General features: G+C 58.9%; 1 protein-coding gene and 1 non-coding gene across 2 annotated transcripts; both read right to left on the bottom strand.

Moving 5' to 3' along the window:
- Positions 1 to 292: 292 nt before the first annotated feature.
- On the bottom strand, positions 293 to 18,537 carry AP1B1 (adaptor related protein complex 1 subunit beta 1). Its single transcript, XM_039725821.1, has 24 exons — positions 18,296 to 18,537; positions 17,079 to 17,141; positions 16,144 to 16,249; positions 15,728 to 15,789; positions 13,757 to 14,073; positions 12,795 to 12,985; positions 12,159 to 12,380; positions 11,028 to 11,148; positions 9,847 to 9,942; positions 9,027 to 9,142; positions 8,228 to 8,393; positions 7,319 to 7,417; positions 6,064 to 6,323; positions 5,488 to 5,689; positions 4,651 to 4,671; positions 4,370 to 4,399; positions 4,101 to 4,250; positions 3,809 to 3,954; positions 3,194 to 3,323; positions 2,864 to 2,948; positions 2,536 to 2,622; positions 2,118 to 2,272; positions 1,777 to 1,785; positions 293 to 1,166 (listed from the first exon to the last, which is right to left on the bottom strand). The coding sequence occupies exons 2-24, from the start codon at positions 17,113 to 17,115 to the stop codon at positions 1,092 to 1,094; spliced, it is 2,883 nt and encodes a 960-aa protein (XP_039581755.1). The 5' UTR covers positions 17,116 to 17,141; positions 18,296 to 18,537; the 3' UTR covers positions 293 to 1,091.
- Positions 3,622 to 3,726, bottom strand: LOC120510387. The gene has a single exon (XR_005629466.1). It is a non-coding gene; the product is annotated as a small nucleolar RNA SNORD125 (small nucleolar RNA).
- Positions 18,538 to 18,776: the final 239 nt, after the last annotated feature.

Below are 18,776 nucleotides of genomic sequence, written 5' to 3'. Positions count from 1 at the left end.
CTTGGCCTTGGTGGATCCCTGAGAGGCTCCGGGAGCAGAGCCACGAGCTCTCCAGGCCCATCCTGTCCCCAAGGGGTGACTGGCCCCATGTCCCTGGTCCCAGCCCTGCCCAGTTGCTGTGTCAGGCTTTGCTGTGCCAGAGGCCACTGGCCCAACGAGGGCTTATCTGGCCCTGCAGTGCTGGCAGGAAGCTCCCAGGGTCCTGCTTCCCTCGGGGTCACCAGGCCATGGCCAGCCCAGCAGTGTCCCCAAGGGCCGGTGTCACCTTTGTTCAACATTCCCTTCAAACCAGTGAACATTACAATATATTTATCTTTCATATATTAGAGATTTCCTGCTTCGAGGTGTGGGGACCCATGGCTTGATTTGGGGGGGAAGGGAGCAGTGGGAGCCCCAGGGGAGCCAGGGGGAGCAGAGGGAGCTGTGGGGCAGGGCAGGGGGAGGGGGGACTCAGAGCCCTCCCGTGGCAGGGGCTGGAAAAGCCCTTTGTAACCTGCACCTTAAATACAACCTCAAATGTGGGATCCTCAGGCCCTTCTAGGAGCTTTGGGAAGGGCTCCCATGGAGAGGAGATCCTCTGGGAAGGGCTCACCCACAGGTGAGGTTCTGCTGAACCAGGGCACAGAATCAGGGAGAGCCAAAGCTGCTTCCCACCTGCTCCAGCCCCAAATCCCAGGGCTCCAGGGGGATCTGCAGCCAGAGCCACCTAATGCCACAGCACTCTGGGCCCTCCAGCAGCTATTCCCAGGGTTTGGAATGCTGAACCCACCCTCAGCCAGCACCCCGTGAGAGCCAGGAGCAGGAGCTGGGGTTTTTGGGAGCCTGAGGGTGAAACTGGGATGTGGAGGGGGCAGCACCAGTGAGGAGCAATGGCAGCACTCACACACTGCAGGGATGCTGCAGGGATGCAGGGCCTGGGGACAGCCCCCTGCCCCCTCTGCTCCCCCGGGACAGGGAGAAGCCCAGGGGCTGGGTCCTGGGCAGGAGGGAGGGTGACATGCACACGGATCCAGCCCTGCTCCCTCGGGCGGGACAGGGAGGGGAGGAGGAGGAGGAGGTGGAGGAGGGGGAGGAAGGGCTGCAGCAGCACCTCAGTTCTTCAGGATGGTCTCATAGGCTTGGTAGATGTACTGGGACACCTCTGGTGCTCGGCATTTCAGGGATAACTGTGGGGAGAGAGGGAGGAGCGGGGTCATGGCACCCACCCCACGCTGCAGAGGCACCAGCCCCAAAGCACAGCCCTGCATGCTGCAGCACCCTCCCACAGGACAGTCCAGCTCCTGATTTCAGCTGGAAAAAGGTTATCAAACCCCTGCAAGCCCTCCCAGGGCAGAGCCATCCACATGCAGCACAGGCAGGGAACAGGCAGGGGCAACACTCCAGCTTTTGGGATTGGGTTCAGTGCCTGGCACTCCAGGGTCAAGGGTTCCCCAAAAACTTCCTCCTCTTCCTCCTCCCTGAAGAGAAGTGAGCCTCTTCAGGTGTTTGCTTAAGTATTACATCATTCCAGAATCAATTAGCTCCTCAAGCAGAGGAAGCTCATGGAGAATCCTCTGGGATAAGGATTTTTAGCTATCCTCATCCCCAGTGAAACCAGGAGGGCAATGGGGATGTCCCAACCCTCGGAAACGTCCCCCTCCTTGTGCCAGCCCGGCTGGGAAGGAGAGGCAGGAGGCACCAGGAGACTGGCAGGGCAGGGCAACACATCGGGGGAGGGAGCAACATCCAGGCAGCAGCCAGGGAGAGCCCACAGCCAGGGAAAAACCAATCTCTAACCTCCAAATCCTGCAAGAGTGGGCAGGCCGGCGAGGGCGGGCGGCGGGGACGGAGACACAGAGAGAGGAGTCAGGGTGACACAGCTGGCCCCACCCCAGGGGCTGCCAGGGAGGCGGGGAGGGGACGGGGAGAGCAGGACATCGGGGTGGAGAGATCCCTGCCCAGGGAATGCTCCGAGGACAGGGCTCATGGAGCTGGGTGGCTTGGGAGCCCTCTGTGTCCCCACAGGAGCAGTGCCACCCTCCCCACGGGAGAGGGACAGCGGGGCTGGCACCAGCGCCACCAGCAGCTGGGGAGGTGCCACAGCAGGGGTGAGCCCCCGGGCACGGGGTGGGATGTACCGTGAAGCTGGGGTTGCTGGGCTGGATCCGGAGCTCTGCCAGCACCCAGATGCCGTTGGTGAGCTTCAGCGACTGGTAGAGCATGTCCTGCCCCTCCACGTTCCTCTTGGCAATGGTGAAGATGTTGCTGCCTTGGAGTTTGCTGCTCACAGCGTCTGGGATGGGAGAGAGAGGCTGAGGGGCTGGGCTGAGCCCCTGCCCCCCTTGGACCTCCTCCTGCCCCTCCTTGTCATGGAAGAGGCTTAGACTGGGTATTAGGGAACTAGGGGAAGTTTCTTCATGGAAAGGGTGGCACAGCTGCCCAGGGCAGTGCTGGAGTCCCCACCCCTGCAGGGACTGAACAGCCACGTGGATGTGGCACTTAGGGACAGGGTTAAGTGTGACCCGAGCCAGGTCCTTGCGAGGGGGTGGGACCCACCTGCGTTGAGGGAACAGTCTTTGATCTGGAACTGGGTCTCGTTCTCGTTGGGAATGTCCTTCCAGGTGGCCAGGAATGTCTGCCTCTCTGCAGGGAGGGAGGACAGCAGCGCTGAGGGAGCTGCCAGACTGGCCACCCCCAAAGGTGACACAACACAGGTGACACGGCAGCCAAGGTATGTCACCCTGCCACCCGCTCCAGCAGGCTCAGGGCAGCCACCTGCTTTGGGGGCTCACCCAATGTGATCAAGAAGGTTCCAGGGGCTGGGATGGCACCTGAGGACAGGTGACAGAGCACACCTTGCTGGAGCCATGGTCACCCCACTCACCCATCTTGCCATCCTCCACGAACAGGATGTGCAGGGGGTACAGGGTGCTGAAGTAGAAGACATCAATGTTGTTCTTCACTGCCACCTGGGGTGGAAGGACATGGGGATTTCAACACCTCTGACCCACAGCAGGTTCCCAAAATGTCCCATCCTATTCCAAAATGTCCCATCCCATCCCCATCTCCATCCCCATCCCATCCCCATCCCTCTGGATCCAGGTGTCACTGCAGCAAGCAGCTGGCTCCTGCTGTCACATCTCCCTCTGGGTTTCTCCAAGGGACCCTGCCCTGTCCCCAGCTGCCCAGGAGGGGACAGCCCCGTGTTGCCCACCTGGAGGTTGTTGAGGGGCTCCATCTTCATGACGGAGCCCACAGTGTTGAGGGGCAGGGAGATCTCCACGGACTGGTTGGGAGCCAGAGGTGCATGCACCTGCAGAGGGGCTGCTGGGGCCAGGCCGAAGCTGGGGGACACCAGGGAGGGCAGGGGTCAGGCTGGGGACAGCAGGGGATGGCACAAGGTGCTGTCCATCCCAGCCTGGCACTCCCTGCCTTCCTCCACGGGCATCCCAGGAATCTCCTCGCTGTCCCTGAGCTGTCGAGGATGGGGCTGGCTGTGCCCTGCCCACCCTGGGGCAACCCCAAACGTCCCCCCTTCCTCCTCCACCCACGTGCAGCATTCCTGCAGCATTTCCTCAGTGCCTTTGAGGCAAAAGGAAGCACTGGTTCCCCAGGACAGCCAGGAGAACAACGGTCAGACCCTGAGGAACAGCCTCTTCAGCCAACTTCTTAGAGGCTTTGGTTTGATGCTCATCACCACCACAGCCATCAGAGAGAGAAGGGTCATCACCAGAGGCTGCTCCCAGCCCTTGCAGCTCCTTTTCCACACAAAACTGCTCCAGGCAGCGTCTCCACGGGTCCCAGGTGGCCCAGCCCAGGTGGGACTCACCTGTTGCGGTTGAACTGGATGGCAAAGTCAGACATGACCTGCAGGGCTTTGTTGGTCAGCACCAGGTCCATGGAGATGGAGCCCACCTGGCGGCTGAAGGTGCCAGAGATCTCCAGCCCCTTGGCTTTCATGGCAGGGAGCCAGACCTGAGCCAGGGAGACAAGAAACCCTTGGGGTGTCACCCAGAGCAGAGCCTTGGTGCTCCCCCACCTCCTCCAGGAGGGCTCTGCTGTGGGGGGTGAGCAGGGGGGTCTGTGCCCCCCTTAACCCCGAGCTTGGCTGCCCCACTCACCGTTTTGGGGGCCACATAGGATCCTGAGAGGGTCCCCACCCCGCCGGTGAGGTCGAAGAGGTCACCCAGACCACTGCCAAGGGGTGCCCCCATGTTTGTGGGCGCCGTGGTGCTGGGAGCTGGTGTGAAGCTGCCACTGCTGCCACCCATCTGTGGGGACAAGGCAGGGGTTACAGGGGGCACCAGGGAGAGGGGGACAGGAGGAGGAAGAAGAGGAAGAGGAGGAGGATGCAGAGGATGAGAGGGTTTGGGTGTGAGGGCACACTCACAGCAGGGCTGCCTCCCACATCACTGCGCAGCTGCAAGAGAAGAAAGGGGCATCAGCAGGGGCAGGGCTGAGGGCACGGGGTCCCCAAAATGTCCCCTCTGGACACTCCCTGGAAGCAGCAGTGTGGGGCAGCAAGGGCCTGGCGTTGGGATGCTCCAGTGGTCGCAGACCAGGAGCTGAGAGGGGCCATGGCTGTCCCCAGAGGGAGGTGAGGTGTCCCTGGGGCTGGGGGCAGCAGGGGCAGCCAGGGCTGGGCAGGGCTGGGCAGAGGGTGATCCATACCCCTTCCGACTCGTCCCCCATCTCCAAGCAGAAGCAGGCAAGGTGGAGAGAAGAGCAGCCACATGCAGAGAGAAGCCAGGAGAGAAGAGACAAAAAGAGAGAGAGAAGGGGAGGAGGGGACAGAGGTTAGTCCTGACACATCTGTCTGTCTGTCCATGGCTGTCCTGGGGGCAGTGGACAGAGCCAGACCTCATTCCCAGCCTATCACCAATCCCTGGGAGCCACAAGGTGCCAGGGCAGCACTTGCAGGGTTACAAAACAGGAAAGGCAGCAACGCTGCCCACCCCGGGATAAATCGGCTGGAGCTCATGAGTCATGGAGGAAACTCCAAACTCTGCTCCTTCAGGGAGCCTGGCCCACCTCCAGCACCCACAGGGCAGGTGTTCCCACACAGGGAGAGGTTTCCATCCTGCCTCACCCCGAGGCCAAACCACTGCCTGGCCTGCATTCCCTGGAGGACACACTGTCACCTCCAGATCCCCTGGCACAGGGGACACCCCACAGGCTGGGAGTGGCCACATCCTGGCCCAGCCCTGCAGCAGTTTGGGGCTCAGAGAGGGGCCCCCAAGAGCAGCTGCTCCTGCAGCACAGCATATGGAGAGGGGAACATCCACTCCAACAGAGAGAAAAGGCACAGGGAAGTGGGGACCCCTCCACTGGATAATGGCAGGGTAAATGAGGGTTCAGTGCCCTCTGTCCTGAGCCACTGCAGGAAAGGACCAGCCCAGATGTCCCCAGGCTGACAAGTCTGTCCTGTCCCAGACCAGAACCAGCATCAAGCCCAGCAACAGTGGCACAGCCTGGAACCAGGGAAGGAGCACAGGAGCTGGGACGTACCAGCCTGTCCAGGCCACCCCCGAGGAGGTCCACGGCGCCCATCTGCACGGCGGAGGGGGCCATGGGGGGCCCGCTCACTGGGGGGCCCAGGTCCAGGTTGAGCAGGTCCCCCAGCAGGTCTCCCTGGGTGGGGATCACAGAGGGCTGATCTGCTGCTGGCCCCCCCGACGGGGCTGTGTCCGGGCTCTCAGGACTCTCACCCCTGAAGGGAATGATGGGAGAGGGTGAGGGGTTCCCATTGCAGACAGGAGCTGGCCCAGCTGAACCCTCCATCCCATCCTGGCTCCCAACACTTCAATGGCAAGCAAGACCCCCCCTTGTGCCATCTTGGCTCCCAACACCTTCCCACAGAGATCACTGGGAATCCCTTGGCAATCTCTACAATCCCAGTGGGGATCACCTCCACCGGCATCACTCCTTCAGCTTTTTAAGGCCAGGGCTGAACCCACACAGCCCTGCTCCTACAGAACCTCCCTTGGGGATGGGGGCTCAGCTCTGAGCAGTGCCCCCACATCCAACCCCTCCATCCACAGCCCTGGCAATCCCAGCACGAGGAGGGGGCACGGCGACACTCACGAGTCCGTGCGCGGGGGCAAGCTCTTGTGCAGCACGCCCCTGCTGCCCTCCACGAAGGCGCTGGGCGGTTTGTGGTACACCGAGGCCAGCGTCCCGATGTAGCAGATGAGCTCGTCCAGCAGCGTGGGCTCGATCAGATCCGTCTCCTCCGAGATCAGCGGCTTCTCGGCCAGCACCACCTCCTTGGCGGCCACGGGGTCCGTGGACAGCAGGCGCCAGTAGATGTAGCCACGATCCCGCAGGTCGGGGTTGTCCGAGTCCTTTGGGAAGCCATTGGGAAGCTGCAGCTGCTACCACAGAGCTGCTCGGAGCAACTGCAGCTACCATGGAGCTGCTCAGAGCAACTGCAGCTACCACAGAGATACTCAGAGCAACTGCAGCTACCACAGAGCTGCTCGGAGCAACTGCAGCTACCATGGAGCTGCTTGGAGTAACTGCAGCTACTACAGAGATACTCAGAGCAACTGCAGCTACCACAGAGCTGCTCAGAACAACTGCAGCTACTACAGAGATACTCAGAGCTACTGCAGCTACCACAGAGCTGCTCAGAGCTGCTTTCCCCACCTAAGCCTTGCTGGGAGGGATCACAGGGACCAAAGAGGCCACAAGGAGCCTCCTGAGCCATGGGAGTGTCCACACTGTCCAGGCTTTCAACTGTCGGCGTTTCCAGAGGGACTTGGGACAAGGGATGGAGGGACAGCACACAGGGAATGGCTTCCCTGTGCTTCTGAGTTGTGTCAATAAGTCTTTGAGGAATTTTTGTGGAACAGTGTTGTGGAAAGTGATTGATTGGTTGAGAAGCAGAGTTATGGGTGTTGTTGAAGTGGTAAGGAGGAGTTATGGATTTGGGAAAATTGGTGTTGAGTTGGGGTGGCTTGTTGGTGTTTGAGAGGGTGTGGGTAGGGGTGGGAGATCCTGCCCATCTAACTCCTGCCAGAGGGCAGGGATGGATGGGGTATTGGGAATTAGGAATTGTTCCCTGGCAGGGCGGGCAGGCCCTGGCACAGGTGCCCAGAGCAGCTGTGGCTGCCCCTGGATCCCTGGAAGTGTCCAAAGCCAGGTTGGATGGGGCTTGGAGGAACCTGGGACAGTGGAAGGTGTCCCTGCAGGCTGGAACAAGGGGATCCTTCAGGTTCTTCCCAACCCAAACCATTCTGAACTAAGCTCCAATTACCTGCCTGCTGTCACATGACCCAGCCATTCCCACTTCCCTGGGGATGGGAAGCCCTGGGAAGCTCTCCCAGGTGTGACCCACCTGTGTGGCCAAGCTCAGCACCTGCTGCACCAGCTCCTGTGTCTCTGTGGGCTTCTTCAGGAACAGCTTCACGATGGCTGTCAGCAGCTGCAGCTGCACCTGTGGGGGACAGACAGACAGACAGACAGGTCACACTGTGTTCCTGCAGGAACACATGGATTTGCCCCAGGACCTAACCCCAACCTGCCTTTCAAGGGACCAAAGGCCACATCAGTGGCAGTGACACATGTCAGGGCACCTCACCTGGGCCCTTTCCAGCCCGTTTCCACACCCCCAGACACAGGCTGACCCCAACATCATGGGCAGGATCTTGGGAGCAGCTTACACGGTCCCACAGGGCACAGCATCCCTTGACTTCCACATGGATAAGCAGCAGGAATTCCCCTCCCGGCCTCTCAGGGAGCCTGGATCTCTGGCTTTGCTACTCAGCACTTGCAGACTTTGCCCTGCTCACTGTCACTTGGTTACAGGGTGTTTTGCAGAGTTTTCCAGAGTTGGAAACCCTCCAAAATTCCACAGGCAACCCACTGGCCTCAGTTGCTCTGGGCAACAGGGCAGGCACTGCTCCCCCTGCTCATTTTCCAGCTTCACAGGGATCCTGTGCTGGCACAGTGGGATAACCAGGTCACTGCCTGGTGCCTCCCAACCACGGAACAGGGAAGGCACTTGGGACAACGCCATGATGGCATTTCACAGAACCATGGAACAGCTTAGGCTGGAAGGGACCTCAAATCCCATCTCATTCCCCCTCTTGCCATGGGCAGGAATACCTTCCACTCTGCCAGGTTACTCCAAACCTGGACCACATCCTGCACCCAACCTGCCCAAGCACCTGCAGAGCAAGCTGTCCCCTGCTCCACTCGGGAGCTCTGTGCCAGTGCCCCCCGAGGCAGCAGGCCCCTGGCACACCTGGGTGCTCTCATCATGGAAGCCCTCCAGGAAGCTCTCCAGCAGCTCGTCGGCGTTGTCGATGCGCTCGGCGTATTCCCCCACGATCCAGATCATGGCAGCCCTGGCCTCGGGCTCGTCCAGGGAATCCAGGTTCTCGCAGAGCGTGGCGATCACGCTCTCGTACCTTCCCCAGGGGAGAGCAGGAGACACGGATCCTCATCCACCCAAACTCCAAACCACGTCCCACTGCCCACAGCAGAGCTGTGCCTGAGGGCACCCCCTGCCTGGGGCTGTCCCCTCGCCCCATGGGCAGTGCCCACACTGATCCCAGAGCACATTCCCTGCTCCTGAATGAACCCGGAGCCACCAGCTACTCCTGCAGAGCTCTGCTCGTTCCCAATTCAGTTCATTAGTATTTATTACCACTATTAGTCCCCGACTTCCTGATTACAGAGTTGCCTATTCATCCTGGCTCAGCTGGAACATTCCCTCCCCTCTCCTCTCCTCCTGCTGCCCTTGTTCCAGCACCAGGAGCTGGATTGAGAGCCAGGGACAGTTTCTGCTGACACAAGGGACCTGCACATCCCTGGCAGCTCCTCTCCATTTCAGTGCCTGGATGTGGGACTGCCACCATCCTGAGGCTGGGGACAAGAAAACTCAAAGCCACCTGGGTTTTTTTGTCCCCAAAGTGCTGGAGGGAGGATCCAGGGGCTTCATCCCACCAAAAGCTTATGGCCCCCCAGGTCAGAGGGGAGGGAAGAGCTCAGTAGGACCAGGAGCACCCCGGAGAACCCAGAGGCCAGGGAGCCCCACGCACTTGTTGGGGTACTTGCGGAAGATGTCCTTGATGACCACGATGGCCTCCTGCACCACGTAGTTGACCTTGGTCTGGATGAGGTCCAGCAGGGTGCTGACACAGCGCTCAGCTGATTGCTGCCAGAGGGACTGGGTCACACAGGGACAGCCCCCCTCACACCCCAAACCCACCACTCCTCTTATCCCCCCCACACCCAACCCACAGCAGAACAGGGGACACAGTGTGGTCTGCCCTTCACATCCTGGTGTGCCTCCTCCTCATCCTCTCTGCACATCCCCACAGGCTCCTCTCTCCCCATGGGAAGCATTCCAGCCATGCAGAGCCACCTTTCTAGGGAGGTTTTTAACAATCCCCTTCGGAAAATTATCCCCACAGGGAAGCAAAGCCTCTGAGTAGCCCCTCAGGAAGGGATGGATTCCCTCCCAGCCCCTCGGGAAGGGATTGGCTCCTAGCCAGCCTCTTGCAAAATGACTGGGACCTTCCCAGCCCCTCAGGGAGGGATCAGCTCCCTCCCAGCCCCCAGGAAGGGATCAGCTCCCTCCCAGTCCCACTCTGGCCCCCAACAAGCCTCTGGCATCACCCACTGCATTCCTGGCTCTGTTCTAGGCAGGGATCCTAAAGCAGCTCCAGCTGCAAAGGATAAGGGGATGGAAGACCCTCCTGGCACCCCCCTGATCCCTGTGGAACAACCATGGCTCATCCCCACACCTGGGAAGGCTCCAGCTTGCAAATTCCTGGGATGAGATGACCACCTTGTGCTGGAAAGTGCACCCTGCCCACCCACAGGTGCCACAAGGCCCCGCAGTGCCCCAGCCCTCACCTCCACCTTGATGGCACAGCGGCCGATGGCTCTCACCGCCTTCCTGACAAAATCCACATCCACCTCCGTGGCGTATTCCTTCAGCTCTGCCAGCACCTGAGGGGTGGCACAGCACAGTGACAGCCTGGCAGCAAGGCACAGCCACCAGGAGAGAGGGACACAGCACAGCGCCAGCCCGGCAGCAAGGCACAGCCACCAGGAGAGAGGGACACAGCACAGCGCCAGCCCGGCAGCAAGGCACAGCCACCAGGAGAGAGGGACACAGCACAGCGCCAGCCCGGCAGCAAGGCACAGCCACCAGGAGAGAGGGACACAGCACAGCGCCAGCCCGGCAGCAAGGCACAGCCACCAGGAGAGAGGGACACAGCACAGCGCCAGCCCGGCAGCAAGGCACAGCCACCAGGAGAGAGGGACACAGCACAGCGCCAGCCCGGCAGCAAGGCACAGCCACCAGGAGAGAGGGACACAGCACAGCGCCAGCCCGGCAGCAAGGCACAGCCACCAGGAGAGAGGGACACAGCACAGCGCCAGCCCGGCAGCAAGGCACAGCCACCAGGAGAGAGGGACACAGCACAGCGCCAGCCCGGCAGCAAGGCACAGCCACCAGGAGAGAGGGACACAGCACAGCGCCAGCCCGGCAGCAAGGCACAGCCACCAGGAGAGAGGGACACAGCACAGCGCCAGCCCGGCAGCAAGGCACAGCCACCAGGAGAGAGGGACACAGCACAGCGCCAGCCCGGCAGCAAGGCACAGCCACCAGGAGAGAGGGACACAGCACAGCGCCAGCCCGGCAGCAAGGCACAGCCACCAGGAGAGAGGGACACAGCACAGCGCCAGCCCGGCAGCAAGGCACAGCCACCAGGAGAGAGGGACACAGCACAGCGCCAGCCCGGCAGCAAGGCACAGCCACCAGGAGAGAGGGACACAGCACAGCGCCAGCCCGGCAGCAAGGCACAGCCACCAGGAGAGAGGGACACAGCACAGCGCCAGCCCGGCAGCAAGGCACAGCCACCAGGAGAGAGGGACACAGCACAGCGCCAGCCCGGCAGCAAGGCACAGCCACCAGGAGAAGGGACAGTGACGCAGCACGAGCACAGGGGTGGGACAGGCACTCCAGGCCACGTCCCGCAGAGCTGGGGCTGGCACTGGGGTAGCCCTGGTGGCCCAGCCCCGCTCCTGACCTGGGCTATGTTGGCCTGGGAGGCCAGGCGGATCATGATGTCCAGCTTCTCCAGTTTGACATAGATGGGGTCGTTATACTTGACAAAGAACACCTTCATCTCGTGCTTCAGGATCTCGGGCCTGGGGCAGCAAGAGGCAGCGTTAGGGGGACAGGCACTCACTTCCACCCTAATCCCAAGGTTTTGGGGGCCTATTAAATGCCAAGGAATCCAAGTCACTGTGGTTATCCCCCAGGATTTTGTCCCTTGGCCCCCCTTTGCTGGCACGTAGGGGACACAGCACAACCTTGTCACAAACACGGGCCAGACGTGAGGCAACGGGGGACGTGTGTCCTGCCAAGGCTCAAAGGGACGTTTTAGTGGGCAGGGACACAAATCCAGACCCCAGGGCTAGGCTGGACCTTTCTCACCAGCTCACCCTCTCTCTAAGCTGGGAAAGAGCTAGGCCAGGTCCAACTCCAAGCTGCCTTCCACATTCCCACTCCCAGGGACACTAATTGCTTTCCACTTCTCCCAGAAATTGCTGCTATTTTTAAGAGACGACCACGGCGCTGACTGGGAGGAGAACAAATCATCTGACTGGGCTGGGGCTCTCCAGCTGCCACTCCTGCTCCAGGCACACGTGTGGGGCCTCAGCCACCTCCAGGATTTTAGATCAGCAAAGGGACAAAAGGATTTTAGATCAGCAAAGGGACAAAAGGACTCTGAGCACTCTGTTCAAAGAGGACACCTGTGGAGAAAGCAGCTGGCAGCACAAAAATCCCTCCCTAGACACAGAGGGACTACTCCAAAGTCTCACAGCTTTTGGCTTTGCCATCCTTTACTGCCCTAAATAAAGAATAAATTAAACTAAAGGATACATTGAACTGGAGATCCCAGCTTAGCTCCCTGCTCATTCCCTCACCTGAGTGAGTCAAGGCCAGATTGGAGCAACCTGGTCTAGTGCAAAACGTCCCATGGCAGGGGATGGGATGAGATGAGCTTTAAGATCCCTCCCAACCAAACCATTCCATGACTCTCCTTGGATTTTAAACAACAGAGAAGATAACTCCCCACAGGATGTGTTGTGCCACTGCTGCAGTCAGAGGGATTGAAGCAGCAGTGGCTAAGAGGGGACACCTGCACACCCACCTCTTCTGCACGATGAGGTTGATGTTGCGGAGGGCCACGTACTGCAGCTCGGGCTCTGCAGACAGCAGAGTGACCAGTGGTGGGGCCAGCTTCTTCAGGAGAGTGCCATAATAATCCAGGTCCTTGGACAGCATCTCCATGAACTTCATCAGCACCTTGACAGCTGACAGCACCACAGCAGAGTTGGCGTGGGACAGGCGCGGTGTCACCCGCTCGCAGATGCTGCCGGGGCGAGGAGGGAAAGGAAATGATCCCAGCCCTTCCTCCTGCTGAAACACTCCTGCCAGCATGGAGGAAGGACTTGCAGGAAAGCTGAGCGGCACTTGGGACCTTCCCAAAGAGGTTGAACTGGCTCCTGAATGCCCCAGTGAAGGTTATTCCCCAGAACCCTCTGGCACTGACCCCGTTTTGGAACTCCCCGGTGCCCATTGTCCCCTGCAGCCACATTTTAAGCAGCTCAAGGAGCACAATCCCAGTGCCAGGGCTCACTACGGGACCAGAGCAGGCTCCAGATGGCCATGCCCAAGGCACAGGTCCAGCAGATGCCCGCTGTCCCACCTCCTGCAGCAGGGTCAGGAGGATGAAGACTCTCCTCAGAGGAGAAGGGGCAGTGCCAAGCCCTGCCTGTCCCCTCACCTCTGTGCTTCCCGGTCATCCTTGGGCATGTAGTTTGCCAGGCAGTCCAGGATGAAGATCTGGCCCCACTCAGTGCACTCGTTGAGGGCTGTGAGCAGCTTGTTGATGGACTGGGGGTTGAGGTCCAGGAGGTTGCTGCTGGGATGAGACTCCGCGATTTCCGACAGCGCTGCCACCGCGTTGGCCACCACCTGCCAGGGGGGACAGGACACGGATTGGTGACACCAAATGTGGCATGAGGGGGTGAGCTGCCTCCTCACTATGAACCCCTCACATCCCACCAACATCTGGGCTCCAGCTTCTCCCTCCCCAGAGCAGATCTGAGGGGGAGGGATGAGCTGCTCCCACCGCCCACGCCGCATCTCCAATGCTCCCACGTGTTCCACAGAGTCAGCCCTGGCTTCGTGCCCAGCCCCCTTCCCCAGGCAGCTCTGAGGAGCCCCAGAGCTTCCCACACAGCTCCTGGGCTCAACACTATGCCCAGGGTAAGACTGGAAAAGCAGCAAAAGCTGTGGGAAGAGAAACCCTGGGGAAAGGTGGTTTTAAAGTTCCCCATGCCCAGGGAAAGGGAGAGAAGCCAAAGCCCAGCTGCCAGGAAAACCAGAGGCAAAAACCACAGGCTCTGGGGTATCAGAACCAAGCAGCAGCTTCCCCCTGCCATGAGCCACCTGGAGCAGCCTTCCCACTGAGAACAGAGGAATAACACAGCCACAGGATGGGAGAAACCCTCTGTCCAGGACACAGGGCTATGGGGCAGGGAACACAGCCTGCAGTCCTGAGAAGCAAAAACTCCCCAAAAGTGGAGGGCACAAGGAAGAATGGGTTTGTAAACACAAAAAAAGGAAAGGAAAGGAAAGGAAAGGAAAGGAAAGGAAAGGAAAGGAAAGGAAAGGAAAGGGTGATGGGAGAGCAGTGACTGTTATGTGGACGAAGAGGAGGCGGAGAAGGCAAAAAGCAATCACCATGGGGTTGGAGTCTGAGATGAGATCCTTGAGGGTGTCCAGGAAGCCCTGATCCTCCACCATCTGGGCGTTGATGTCGTGCAGCTTGGCCACGCAGACAGCTGCAGTTTTCCTGACGTAGGGGTCCTCGTCCTTGAGGCACTTGCGCAGGGGCTCGCACAGGTACTCGGTGATCTTGTCCACGCGGATGCAGCCCATGGTGCGCACGGCCAGGGCGCGGATCAGCGGGTTGGGGTCCTCGCAGTCCTGCAGCAACAGGAGCCTGGGTGCTAGCGGAACCAAGGGGCCCCACGGAGGCAGGAATGATCTGACTCCATCTGCTCAGAAGGCTAATTTACTACTTTATTATATTAAAGAATACTACGTTATACTGCACAATACAGAAAGGATACTTACTGAATGCTGAAAAGATAATAATAAAACTTGTGACTCTCTCCAGAGTCCCAACACAGCTTGGCCCTGATTGGCCAAAGAGTGAAAACAACTCACACCAGAATCCAGTGAAACAATCACCTGTGGGTAAACAATCTCCAAACACATTCCACACGAGCACAACACAGGAGAAGCAAATGAGATAAAAAATGTTTTCCTTTTCTGTGAGACCTCTCTCGCTGTCTTTCACCTTCCCAGGAGGAAAACTCTGGGCAAAGGAATTTTTTCAGAGAATGTGAATGCCACAGGATATCCTGGGCTCCTCAGCTATCTGTGGGGGGTTCAGGTCTTCCAGGAGGTTCAAATCCCAAGGTTTTCATGTTCTGCTTTTGAGAATAAATCACCCAAGGGAAATTTCTCTCTTGTCCTGCACCCACTGAGTTCCAACACCACCAATCCTCACTCCCACCACTCCTCAATCCATCCAGGAATCTCATGTCCTCATCACTTACACCAGGCACCTGAACCAACCTGATGCTGGAAATGGATATTGGGGTTATTACGTGGGGTTTTTCCTCCCTGAAAAGCCTGAACTCCCTCTAAAGGCCTTTTCACTGAGTGATTTGGCAATATCCTGGTTCCTAACACACTCTTCAGTTCCCAGCTCCAACAGGAAGATCACGAGGGATTTCTCAGCCCATAAATTCACATGACAGCTCTCATCATGGGAGCTGCCCACACCCTTCACAGAGCGAGTGGCACAGGACAGGTGCCAAAAATGGAGTTTCTGCATTACTGGACAAATTCAATCAGTTTTCTAGAGCTTGCAGAGCCCCTCCTCCAGAAGGGAGAGGCTTTGGAAAGCTGCCCACGCTCCCTGATTTGCAGCCTGGCACGGTGAGCTGGCACGTGGTGTCCCCTGTGCCCTCACCTTCACAAAGGAGTCTGGCCTTGGGCACTGCCAGGGATCCAGGGGCAGCCACAGCTGCTCTGGGCACCCTGTGCCAGGGCCTGCCCCCCCTCCCAGGGAACAATTCCTTTCCAATATCCCATCTAAATCTCTTTTAGTTTAAAGCCATTCTCCTTTGCCCTGTCACTATTTGTCCATGTGAAAAGCTGCTCTCCCTCTTTTTTTAAGCCTCTTGAAGCATTGGAAGCTCCTGCCATTTCCATGTGATTTCCACAATGGTCTCAAGATGGACACTCCCAGCTGCTGCTGCTCTGGGAGCCAGGGATGCCCCAGTTCTCCCAACCCTGAGTGTGCTTTCCCTCCATTTGCTCTCAAATGCACCACGAAAATCAAATTGCTGATGCTGCCTGTGCTGGGACGGGTCCGTGCAGGAAAAGGCACGGAAGGAGCCACGTGCAGCTCAGCCAGATGGAAAAAGGGAAGCAGGAACAGAGCAGCTGCCCGACCTTTTGGACTGAGAGGCTGTAAAGGGTTTATCAGCACCCAGGCACCGCCACCAACCGTCCGAGGGGGTCCTGCTTGTTTTTAGTAACACACAAAGGAAGTGGGAATAATCCCAACAAACTGATCTGGCAGCCAGACCAATCCTCTTTTAGCCAGATTACAACAAAAGCCAGGAGAGCCCCCACCTGCCAGGTGGCCACGTGGCACAAACTGCACTCCAGGAGGCAGAGCTGCAGCCAGGACGTACCTGGGTGAATCCCAGGGGAAAAGCAGCATGGAAACCCCCTTGGAAGCAACAGGGGGAAAAGGGAACCCAAAAGCCACCCGAGTCTGGCTTGGGCACGTGGGAGAACAGCATGAAGGAGAGGTTTAGGGTAAATTTCAGGAAAAGGCTCTTCCCCCAGAGGGTGCTGGCACTGCCCAGGCTCCCCAGGGAATGGGCACGGCCCCGAGGCTGCCAGAGCTCCAGGAGCCTTTGGACAGCGCTGCCAGGGATGGACAGGGTGGGGCTGTTGGGGGTCTGGGCAGGGCAGGGCTGGGCTGGATGATCCTGTGGGTCCCTCCAGCTCAGGACATCCCAGGCTGCAGCCCCAGCACACACCTGACATCCTTGCCCACAGTCATGGAGGCGATCACCTTCTTCACAGCCTCCTTCTTCTTCTCCTTCTTGTCGCTGTTCAGCTCAGCCTTCAGCTCAAATATCTCCCCTGGAGAAATGGGAAAGGGGCAGCTCAGGGATCAGAGGAAGGAGTCATCCCCCCCATGTAACAGGGCTCCTCTGCCACCCCTGAAAAGAGAGACTGACCTTCCCCAACACCCCCCGAGGCTGGGGCTGCTCTGGGGGCTCAGCTCTCATCCATGGGAATGGAGAACATTCACCTCCTGCTGAACCCTTCTGGCTCCTCCAGCCCCACAGGGGTGGGAGATACTGCAGGAGCACCCCACAGGCAGTGGATGGGTTATCCAGAGGGTATTTTTGCCTGTGGCCTGGGTATCCCAGCCCTAGGAGGCCCTACCCTTCCCAGGGATGATGGCAGGTGGATTTTGGGCACTGCTCCTAAAGGCCATACAAGGAAGGGTGGCTCCCAAATCCCTCCCTGCCTGTGGCAGCAACCCCCCAGCCCAGGGCACCATCTCCTGCCCTCCTGGAGCCACGCTGAGCTCCTTATTCCCTCCTGGGCTGGCAGATTGAAGAGGAAGATGCCACATGGCTTCTCTCCACATTAATTCCTTGGTCTGGAGAGTGCTTAAGGCCCTGAGCACTGCCCAGGGGAGCTCCTGAGCTGCTAAAGCCGATCACCAGCTGCCACCAGCCCTGGCTGGGCTCAGGGGGCTGGGGACAAGGTGTCCTGACCCCACAGCAGCCCAGGAGCTGCTCCAGAGCAAGGAGCAGGGTGGGGTGTGAGCCACAGCATCCCAGGGGGACTCAGGAGCTTCCCAACCCTCCCCACCTGGTTTACACCAGAGTACAAACCAGGAGCAAGAACCAGCTGGTGATTTTGGGATGAACTGTGATATTCCTGATCCTTCCCTTACCTTTCTTGGTGGTGGTGAAGTACTTGGAGTCCGTCATGGTGGTCTCCAGCCAGCAGCACGGCCCTGGAGGAGAGGCAGAGCACAGAGGTTCAGGGCTGATCATTTCCCTGCAGGGATTGTTATGGAGAGCTCCAGGAAGGAAAAACACCAGGGGAGGGAAAGAGTTTGGGATCTCATGGGAAGAGTCACAAGGAGGAGCCCAATCCCTAAGGGAGGGTGAGCACCCAGCAGCTCTGTGATGATGGGGCTCCCTGACAGGGAGTCAGGGTTCTCCAAAGAGGATGTGGAGGAGGAAAAGAATCACTGAAGACTCCAGGGCTGCAGCCCTGACTTTGCTCATCCCATCCCACACAGCAGGGGCAGCAGGGGCTCAGTGATCCCCCCTGGATTGGCCTCTCCTCATCCAAAAAATGCTTTTTTAAGGAAAACTCACACCCAGCCCTCCCTCTCACCTACACAGGGAACAGCTCTGGGCTGGGGACAGGAACTGAGCCAAGCCCAAGGCTCAGCTCCACGGGACAGCACAGCTGAGGGGCAGGGATCTGCCACATCAAAGGGAGCCTCTCCCACAAACCAGCCCTGCTCCAGCAGGGTTGCTTTAAATTCCAAGGCTGTGAGGTTTCAGCCCAGCACTTGAGGCTCCATTATATAATTCAGGCAGTTTAGGGCAGAATTGGGGCTTGGCAGGCTGAGGAAGGAGATGTGCAGCCCTTCAGAAAGGTCAGCAGGGATTTGGCTTTTATGGCTGGTTTTCCCATCTTTCCTTCAACAGGGAAGGAACCAGAGGCTTGTCCTTGAAAGCCTGCAGTGGCCTTGCTGTTTTGGAGGGGCAGGAATACAGGAAGCAAAGCCAAGTGGATAAAAAAAAAAGAGATTAAAAAAAAAAAGAGCTTGCGGATGGGTTTAAAATGCAAATGAGCATCTTAAAAGCCAAACGCAGCAGGAGCACAGAGGAACTGTGTCCTCTGTTCCCTGTCCAAGCTGGAGAGGGATCCCCAGCAGGGATAAAAAGAAAATCTGGATGAAATCTGGGGGTTGAGCAGGCTGGGCAGAGCACACAGCTTGGCAGGGAGGGAGAGGGAAGGAGTCTGCATGGGTTTGGGGCTGCTCAGGGGGCTGGCAGCATGATCCTGTGCTATTCCAGAGGGGAAGCCTGGCACCACACTCCCACTGCCCTGCCCCTCGTGAGACAGGACACTCCTCCCTGCCTCAGTTACCTGGGATTGATTCAGAGCCTTTTTTATCCCACTAAGTCGATGGCTCTCCAGGGAACAGCGGGAGCTCCGGGCTGCGCCGCAGCTCTCTGCACCTCACTGCAGATCCCGTCCTGCCAGACTGCCAGCAAGGAAGGAAGCAAGGAAAGCATGCACTGCAGTCCCTCCGACTCCAGGACCTGGCTCACACTCAGCCCTGCTCTGCAGAAGTGCCTGGAAAGCAAACTTGAAGCTGAGCAGGGAATTTGTGCAGGCAGCTCGCAGACATGAATCACACCCTGCAGCTCCCCGCTCTCCCAGAGCCAGGGAAAGCACAGCCCTTGTTTCTCCCATCCACAACCCCACTGAAAAACCCCACTGATCTCAGAGGCTGAGACGACACCATTCCCCACCCCTTTAAGCCCTGCAGCAGCCCCAGGAAGGAAAGTGGCTCCTCCAGCTCGGGCGTGAAGGCGCAGCCCTCGCTCCTCACACCGACACAACC

This window comes from Passer montanus, unplaced genomic scaffold, assembly GCF_014805655.1.
Source record: "Passer montanus isolate IOZ18808 unplaced genomic scaffold, ASM1480565v1 scaffold57, whole genome shotgun sequence".
NCBI classification, from domain to species: Eukaryota; Metazoa; Chordata; class Aves; order Passeriformes; family Passeridae; genus Passer; species Passer montanus.
Note: the sequence above shows the minus strand (reverse complement) of the source record. Positions and strands in the feature narration are given on the sequence as shown.